This window comes from Stomoxys calcitrans, chromosome 5 (assembly GCF_963082655.1).
Source record: "Stomoxys calcitrans chromosome 5, idStoCalc2.1, whole genome shotgun sequence".
Classification (NCBI taxonomy): domain Eukaryota; kingdom Metazoa; phylum Arthropoda; class Insecta; order Diptera; family Muscidae; genus Stomoxys; species Stomoxys calcitrans.
The window spans coordinates 43,573,205-43,583,309 of NC_081556.1; the positions used below are offsets into that span (position 1 = coordinate 43,573,205).

Here is a 10,105-nt window from a genome sequence, read left to right on the forward strand (position 1 = left end):
CTTTTTTAGGGAAAGGATAATAAACACTTTATACATAGACTTTATCGGTTGAAGAGGGTGCTAAAACTACCGTTTTCAAAGGGAAAGGGTGCTTAAACTACTGCTTGCCAATGGAAAGAGTTTCAAAACTACCCTTTTTCCAGGAAACGGTACTAAAATTATAAATTTTTAAGGTACGATTTTCCCAAAACGCCAAAACGGAATGAATGAAACCACGTTTTTTTTCAGTGCACATTTTATATTAACACTCATCAGAATATGGTGTGCGCTTTTTATAATTCAAGAATTTTATTACAAAGTTTGCGAGAATATTCTTTAATTTTCCACCAGGTGACCCGTTTTACCTCCAAATAAAATACCAGACTACCCAGTATCAAGCCAAACCACCATAAATACCATATGGAACGAAAGAAATCCAATTTTAAAGCCATTATACTACAATTTTCCGGTATCATTCGCATGTAGCCCAAATACAAAGCATCTTGGAAAGCCTCACGTTCCCAATGAAGTATTAGACCAGCCTCGAGGGATCTCACTATAAAGGCCTCCAAAGGTTGAGCCAAATGTGAATCCCTCAACATTGGATAAACATGGTAATAGGGGCCGATGCATGTGTCCGATAGTCGAAATATGGGTTTCTTCATATACCGCTGTTGCCTATTGGCAAAGACCCAGCGATCTGTTTGCGTGGCATAGCCATACGAGGTGTTAAGGCGATCCCTGTGCTTATCCATTACCGGTTTAGTGGCATTGACAACAAGATCCATAAACTGTTTGGGCCAATTAAACTCCTTGAGTATTTCATATTCATAGGCCATTATCATGGCGCCCAGTTTGGCGTCTATGATATCCTGGACAGTACTGATTTGTGGAACGGTGGGTGACGCCGTCAAAAAACTGGCCATCTTCGAGACATACAAGTTGGTGACGAGAAATCCCAAGAGAAAGAGTAACACATAGATGAAACGTATGCGAGCAATTGGTAATGTCAAAATCCTCAAAGGCATAATCAAAAGCATGGAGCTTATGGCTTGTAAAAAGGCTAAACTTAAGTTGTGCTGGTCCTGAGGAGAACAAAGTCAAATTCCAATTGCAATATAGAGGACACTAAAGCATATCAGCAACCAGGTGTAGCTCTGAAAACTTTTCTGCAGGTAAAGTTGTTCCGGGGACTGGTTTCGAAAGGGTACCATGAAACACCAGTCATTGATGCCGATGGGATAGCTATTGCCGGCAGTTGACTTTAGCATGTCCGTATAGGAATGTAGACTGATGTCCAGTTCACCGCTCTCCACCATTTCTATGATTTTCGCCAGCTGGACCGGCTCAGTTTCCTTGCCATCTTTGTAGTATTCATCAAAGGTTGCATTGATGTGACCCAAAAAGGCCATGAACAATTTGCCGGAAACCCCACTCACACGATGTGTACGTTTGCTGCTATTCGGTAGTCGCGTCATGTAAAATATCCTTGGCAAGTCATGACGCAAAGGTGTACGTATGACATATCCTTTAAAGTTGTCACGATAGTTGACAAAGAAACTATGGGCATTCCAGTTGTTGGTGATGTTTACCAACTTACGCATGGGATAGGGTTCCTGAATGAAGACATTATTGTGAATGGTTATGAGCAGAGTATTGATGAATTGTTTCTTCCATATCCAGTTATACAACACCCCAAGGTCTTCGAAGAATTTATGCTCTTGAAAAGGATCAGTAGCTTTCGCAGCTTTTGCTCTTTCTAGTTTTTGGGGAAATAGAATAAACATGGTCTTGAGTAAACGCACACCCTTCATAGCCAAAGCAGCCACCTCCATGATGGGATCTTCAAGATGTGTTGTCAGCACCATGCACAGTGATGAAGAGCCCAGGAATCCCCTCATAGACTCTTTGTTGTTCAGCATCATCACAGTGGGAATAAAGGGAAACATTTTCCAAAATCCTTGTAAAAAATCATCGGCAATTTCACTTTCAATGGCCAATCGGGGAGAAATGAAAAACACAAAATTCTTAAACTCATACAACTGTTGAAGGTTCTGCACAATTTTAAAAACAAATCTATTGTCCACCATCTGTGGTGATGCAACTGTAGTTTCGTTGGCCATTTTAGAGGCATTGGATGACAGCAGCAACGTTAGGGCTATGGTAGTATTTAACGGCATTTCGTTAATCCAACTCTGGCTGTGGTGAAAAACTGACTAGCGTTGAGTATTTTGCAGACCATTTATATTGAATTGCCGTAGCTGCTGCTGTTCTAGAGATAAGATAAGAATAATTTGCAATAAATTGCTAAGTATTTAATAATACAGGGCGACTATAGCATAGAATAGAAAAACACCTCTTAAAAACGAGGCGAGTTGGGTAAAGGTAGTTGCCGAGAAGTAGCGTATGTCTAAGTGAGAGTTGCATAGTACTTAAAAATTTTTGTACCCACAACCATATGATAAGGGGTATATTCATTTAGTCATTCCGTTTGCAACACATCGAAATATCCTTTACCGACCCTACAAAGTATATCTTTTTCTAATCGTCGTAAAATTCTTAGATGATTTAACGACGTCCGTGTGTCTGTCCGTCTGTCCGTTCGTGTGTCCTTCAGTTGTAATGACGCTACATTGTTTAAACACTGAGATTTTGAGCTGAAATTTTGCACAGACTCGTATTTCTTCGCGATATCCGTACTTGGGTACCGGAAGCCTCCTCCAAGAAACCGATGGTACGATTAAGAATGTCGAGATGCTACTGAAGCCAAGAATGCGGCATATAGAGCAACCCTGCAATCAGTAGCAACGCACCAGATGAAGGAGAGGTATCGGGAGAAAAGGAGAGAGGAGAAACGTCTAATCCGCAGAAAGAAAAAGGAAATGGAAAGACGTGAGTGTGAGCAAATTGCGATGTACAGGAGTCAAAATGAAGTCCGGAAATTCTACCAAAGAATTAAACATGGTTTTGGTGCAGGCATATCCTCCTGCAGAGACAAAGAAGGAAATCTGGTAACGGACACAGATAGCATGCCGAGGATATGGAAAGAACATTTTACCCAACAGCTAGTGTCCAAGAGGATACCGCAGAAGCAATCCCTGATGATGGTATAGAATGTGTACCTCCTAGTCAGAATGAGGTCCAAGTAGCAGTGACCCGACTAAAGAACAACAAGACAGCAGGAGCCGACGGGTTACCCGCTGAACTATTTAAGACCGGAGGCGACACGCTGATAAGGCGTATGCATCAGCTTATCTGCGCAATCTGGCTAGAAGAACGCATACCCGATGAAGAAAGGGGACAAGACGGAATGTGCCAACTACAGAGGAATAAGTCTCCTCCCCATCGCATATAAGATACTCTCGAGCGTACTGTGTGAAAGATTAAAACCCAAAGTCAATGAGATAATTGGGCCCTATCAATGCGGCTTTAGACCTAGTAACTCCACCCTGGACCAGATATTCACACTGCGCCAAATCCTGGAAAAGACCCATGAAGGACAAATCAACGCCTATCATCTCTTTGCTGACTACAAAGCCGGCTTCAATACTTCTTTACGTTCAAAGGTATTTCAAGCCATGTCTGAGTTTGCAAAACTAATAAGACTCTGCAAGATGGCACTTGCTGATACGCGTTCCTCAGTAAGAATAGGAAAGAATATCTCCGAACCATTTAATACCAAACGAGGTTTCAGACAAGGAGACAGCCTCTCGTGTGATCTCTTTAATATCCTGCTGGAGAAGATTACACGAGATGCAGATGTGAATAGACATGGCACACTAATCACAAGAGAACACATGCTACACGCCTATGTCGACGACATCGATATCATAGGTCGGTCACCGGAAGTAGTAACTGCAGCCTTTGAAAGAATCGAAAGAGAGTCAGTGAAAATGGGTCTGGCAGTAAATGGAGATAAGACGAAACGGATGGGGTTCAACTCCCAAAAAGCCTTGCACAAGCGAACAGATAAAGAAAATGGAGAAAGTTGGGAACCACAACTCCGAGATAGTCAGCAACTTTATATACCTCGGCACCGCCGTAACCGAAACGAATGACACCAGTTTTGAGATTAAGCGAAGAATAATACTGGCAAACAGATGGTACTTTGGACTAAGTAAGCAGTTTAGACAAAAGGCTACCTCTCGACAGACGAAAATTACACTATACAAGACACTGATACTACCCGTACTGTTATATGGTTCTGAAGCATGGGTGTTTGTGAAAGCAGACGCATGAACCACGAGCTTGGAGTATTTGAGAGAAAGATTCTTTGTAAAATATATGGACCAGTTTGCGTTAATGGAAAATATAGGCGACGCATGAACCACAAGCTGTATGACGACGATAGCATTGCTACACGCATCAAAATACAACAGCTGCGTTGGCTAGGTCATGTTGTCAGAATGAAAGAAGAAGCTCCAATAAAGAAGGTACACGGAAACCGAGAAGACCAAAAGCCCGATGGAAAGTTCAAGTGGTGCGAGACACCTCGAAACTTGGTGTCAGAGATTTTAGAATGAGCGCAGAAGATCGAGGTGCTTGGAACGCTATTTTATGTTCGGCTAGTGGAACAAATATTCCGTCATAGCCAATTAAAGTAAGTTGTATTTCTTCCATACACGCAGGCTAAATTCGTGAATGGACCAAATCGGACTATATTTGGTCCGGGCTTAGGGTTTTAAGCCCGTTAATGCCGCAGTTTTCGTCCGATTTCGCCGAAATTTGAAGGAGGAAGTTGTACTAGGGGTCCCGATATTCAAACCGAATATGACCCATTTCGGACCATAATTACATATAGCTCTCATATAGGCCGGTTTATGGTCTTAAGCCCGTAATTTCGCTGAAATTCGAAGCAGTGAGTTGTTTTAAGGCTCCCGACATCCGACTCAAATATAGTTCAGATCGGACTATATTTAGGTATAGCTGATATAGACCGATGTGCTGATAAAGGGCCTGAAGCCCATAAAAGCTTTATTTATTGCCATATTTCGCTGAATTTTGAAACAGTGAGTTATTTTAAGCCTCCCGACAACCGACTTAAATATGGTTCAGAACGGACTATACATAGATATAACTGCCATATAGACCGATCTGCCGGTTAAGGGTCTGAGCCCATAAAAGCTACATTTATTACCTGATTTCGCTGAAATTTGAAACATTGAGTTATTTGAAGCCTTCTGACATCCGACCTGAATATGGTTCAGATCGGACTGTATTTAGATAAGGTTGGTATATAGACCGATATGCCGATTAAGGGTCTGACGTCCATAAAAGCTTTAATTATTTCCCAATTTCACCGAAATGTGAATCAGTGAGTTGTTTAAGCCTCCCGCCATCTGACCCAGATATTGTAAAGGTCGGACGGTATTGAGATATAGCTGTTGTATAGAACGATATGCCGATTAAGTGTCTGAAGCTGATAAAAGCTTTATTTATAACCCGATTTCGTTGAAATTTTAAATAGTGAGTTGTTTTAAGCCTGCCAACATTCGACCCAAATATGAATCAGATCAGACTATATATATATATATATCATATAGACTTATCTTGAATCTTGACTTCTTCAGCCATTAGAGGGCGCAATTCTTATCCGATTGTGCTAAGTATGGTTCAAATTAGTCCAAAACCTGATATAGCTGCCATATAAACCGATCTTTGGTCTCTCTACAGGGAGCAATTCCTGTCCGATTTGGCTGAAAATTTGCATAAAGTGTTAAGTTATGACTTCCAACAACTGCGTTAAGTATGGTCTAAATCGGTCCATAACCTGATATAGCTGCCATATAAACCGATCTCGAATCTTGACTTCTTGAGCCACTAGAGGGCACAATTATTATCCTATTTGCCTGAAATTTTGTACAACGGCTTCTCCCATGATCTTCAACATACGTTTCGAATATGGTCTGAATTGGCCTATAGCCTGACACAGCTCCTCTATCGAACCGATCTCCCTATTTTACTTCTTCAGCCCCTGTAGGCCGCTATTCTTACTAGATTTGGCTGAAATTCTTACCAAATTGACTTCTACTTTGGTCTCCAATATTCAATTCGATTATGGTCCAAATCGGAACATAACTTGATATAGCTCCAATAGCACAGCATTTTTTTATTTTATCCTTTGTTTGCCTAAAAAGAGATACCGGGAAAAGAATTCTACAAATGCAATCCATGTGGAGGGCATACAAAATTCGTCCCGGCCGAACTTAGCACGCTTTTTCTTGTTGTTTTTTACTTTGACCAACAACTGTACTAAGTATGGTCTAAATCGGGTCATAAACTGATATAGTTCCTATATTAACCGATTTCGTATCTTGACTCGCTAGAGGGTGCAATTATTATCCGATTTGGCTAAAATTTAGCATGAAGCGTTTTAGTTTAACCATCAACAACTTAAATCGGTTCATTACCTGATATATCACTCATATAAACCAATTTCGTATCTTGGCATTTTGGGGCGCGAGAGGGCGCAATTTTTACCCGATTTTGACTATCAAGTATGTATTTGTGTCAAGTATGGTCTAAATCGGTTTATAACCTAATATAGCTCCCATATAAACCGATTTTCCGGTTATACTTTTTGAGCCTCTAGAAATGAAATATTGCACAACGACTTCCACTTTGGTCTCCAGCAGCCAAACTAAGTAAGGCCTCAATCGGTTCATAACTTGGTATAGCTCCAATATCATAGCAATTCCTATCCATTATCCATTGTTTGCCTATAAAGAGATATCGGGCAAAGAACTTGCCAAATACGATCCATGGTGGAGGGTATAAAGGGTGATTTTTTTATCCATTGTCTTTTTGGCAACGCCCACACACGTTCCGTGTTTTCTTTCACTGTCAAACATCTTCAGTTTGGTCTATAATTTACCCATGAATCGTCTTACAAACGAACAATGTTTGCAAATTATTGAATTTTATTATCAAAATGCCTGCTCTGTTAAGAAAGATCATCGCGCGCTTCTTCCATTGGCATTTGGCTCAATGGGTACGTGAATAAGCAGAATTCTCGATTTTGGAGTAAAGATAAACCAGAAGCATTGCAAGAGATACCAGTGCATCCAGAAAAAGTCATTTTTGTTCCGGTTTATGGGCTGGTGGCATCATTGGACCGTACTTCTTTAAACATGACGCGACTCGTAACATAACTTTGAATGGTGAGCGCTATCGTGAGATGATATCCATCTTTTTTTTGCCCAAAATGCAAGAGCTTGACTTGCACGACATGTGGTTTCAACAAGACGGTGCCACACAGCACTCGTAACAATGAACTTATTGAGAGGCGAGTTCGGTGAACATTTCATTTCACGTTCGGGACTGGTCAATTGGCCGCCTAGATCGTGCGATTTTACACCTGTAGACTATTTTTTGTAGGGCTATGTTAATGCTCATGTCTATACAGACAAGCCCTCTTCAATTGAGGCATTGGAAGACAACATTGAGGCATTTATTCGTGAGATACCTGCCGAAATGTTTGGAGAGAGTATGCCAAAATTGGACTAAGCGGATGGACCATTTGAGGCGCAGCATCAACATCAAATTATATGGACCGTACTATCGATGCAAAAGATTTCATGCATTTTTCTGAATTTTATGTTTTTTTTTTTAATCTTTCCTATAGCTCTTAAGATCACCTTTTTTAAGATTCCGCCAGGTCGAACTAAGTACGCGTTTACTTGTTTCTTCTTTTATTTATTAATTTGTTCATAAAATTTCTTTTTTAGTTTTACTACCTCTTACATTTCATAGATTTTGTCACATAATCTTTGGCAACATTTACCACAACCTTTTTGAATTTTAGGCCAATCAATTCCCCTGAGCTCTAAAACAAAAGTCAAACAACCCATAGCCGTACCAAAACCTAATAAAATCCATAGCGAGCGAAAGAAGTTCAAAGGCAAGGGTTCAAACGAACTCTGATTGGGTATCATATGCACGTAGCCCAAGAACAGGGCATCTAAAAAGGCTTGCCTTTGCCAGTGCCTAGTTAGACCCATTTCTAGGGCATCCTTTATGAAGGTCTCCAAGGGTTTGGCCAAATGCGAATCTCCCAATAACGGGAACACATGGTAGAAGGGGCCTATGCAAATTTTCGATAGACGAAATGTGGGGTTCTTCAAAAAGCGCTGCTGAAAGTTGGCAAAATTCCAACGATCCGACTGAGTGCTATAGCCATAGGATGTATTGAAAAAATCTCGGTGTTGGTCCATCTTAGATTTACTCACTGGTATGAGTAGGTCCATGAACTCCTTGGGATAATTGTTCAATAACAGCACATTGTATTCATATGTCTCAACCATAATGGGCAATTTTTCGTTGATTACATCCTGTACGGTGTCGATTTGGGTTACTTCGGGTGCGGCTGTTAAGAAACTGGACATTTTGGAGCTATACAAATTGGTCACCAGAAAACCCGAGATGAATAGCAAAACATATAGGCAACGCATGCGCATTGTGGCCGTCTGCAAGATCTTCAAGGGCATTATCAGTAGTGTAGAACTCAAAGCCTGCAGAAAGCATACACCCATGTCACGTTTCTGCTCGGGAGAACATATCCAAATTCCCATGGCAATATAGACAACAGAGAAGCATATCAGCAGCCAGGTGTAGGTTTGGAAACTTTTCTGTAGGTATTCATGTTCGGGCGAATGTTTTCGAAATGGCACCATAATACACCAGTCGTTGATGCCGATGGGATAGCTTTTGCCGGATGAGGTGTTTAACATATCGTTATAGGAATGCATGCTGATTTCCAATTGTCCGCTAGCAACCCTATCTAGAAGCTCGGGCACATTGGCTGGTTCATTTTCATGGCCTATATAGCCAGACTGAGAGATGGTAGCATTGATGTGCTTCACAAAGGCCATGAACAACTTCCCCGAGGCCCCACTTACTCTGCTTTTGATTTTAATGCCTGGTTGCTCTTTGCTCATATAAAACACCCTGGGGAAATCTTTTCTTATGGGGGTCTTGATGATGTAGCCATGCAAATTTCGACGATAATTAATGAAAAAACTCTCCATACTCCAATCTTCCGTTATATTTATCACTTGGGGTTTTGGGTAGGGCTGCTGTATGAAAATATTCTGCTCAACGGTTATTAGGACCGTATTGATGAATTGATGTTTCCATATCCATTGGTATAGAAGATCTACATTCGACCTTAGAGACTCCTGTGTTTCACTGCTTTGAGGGTAATAGATAAACAAAGTTTTGAATAGACGCATTCCATGCATACTCAAGGCGGCCACCTCCATAATGGGATCATCATGATTCGTGGTTAGCACCAGGCTTAGGGTTGGGGTACTCAGGAAACCTTTCATCTCTTTGGTATTATTTATCAACATAACTGCTGGCACCATGGACAGCTCCTTCCCAAATTCTTGTAGTAAATCCCCTGCCAGATGGCTGCCATTGCAAATCAGGCGTTGCGATATAAAAAATACAAAATTTTGAAATTGATGCAGCGAATGCATGCTGCCCACCAACTCTGCGGCAAATGTGATGTCCATTTTGGTAATCATGGAGGATGTCACTTTGTTGCTTTCTTGTGTACCACTGGCAGAGGAGAGCAGTATAAGCGCTATGATGACATTTAAAACCATTTTTCATTTACTTTGACCTTAGCGCAGCCACACTGAATTGGAAAGAAATTTTTTAGCTCGCTTAAGCAGCAGCAGCCAATTTGTAACAAGGTGTTGTGTGTCCCCTAAATTGGTCAAGTAACTGGTGATTTGGAAAAAATTAATAGACATTTAATCATGTAGTACCATGAAATTATTTGAATGCTAGCCAAGCCAAAGAAAGAGGCGTCTGTAAGAGTAGGGCATTTATTACACGACTAAAACATTGAATTGCATTAGGCCTCTGCAATACAAATTTTGCCCATGAACATTCCACTAAGGAACAGGGGCAAACTTCTCACATATCAATGAGTGCAGTCCGATTCAAGTTTAAGCTCAATGATAAGGGGCCTCCTTTTTAAAGCCGAGTCCGAACGGCGTGCCGTAGTGCGACACCTATTTGGAGAGAAGTTTTAGATGGCATAGTACCTCACAAATGTTGCCAGCATTAGGAGGGGAAAACCACCGCTGAAAATTTTTTCTGATGGTCTCGCCAGGAT

The 10,105-nt window shown here is 41.1% G+C and overlaps 2 protein-coding genes across 2 annotated transcripts; both read right to left on the reverse strand.

Moving 5' to 3' along the window:
* Positions 1-272: 272 nt before the first annotated feature.
* LOC106081041 (uncharacterized) lies at positions 273-2,159 on the reverse strand. The gene is made up of 2 exons (XM_059369749.1): positions 1,191-2,159; positions 273-1,064 (listed from the first exon to the last, which is right to left on the reverse strand). The coding sequence occupies exons 1-2, from the start codon at positions 2,157-2,159 to the stop codon at positions 273-275; spliced, it is 1,761 nt and encodes a 586-aa protein (XP_059225732.1).
* A 5,559-nt stretch (positions 2,160-7,718) lies between these two features.
* Positions 7,719-9,587, reverse strand: LOC106081042 (uncharacterized). Its single transcript, XM_013242730.2, has one exon. The coding sequence runs from the start codon at positions 9,585-9,587 to the stop codon at positions 7,719-7,721; it is 1,869 nt and encodes a 622-aa protein (XP_013098184.2).
* Positions 9,588-10,105: the final 518 nt, after the last annotated feature.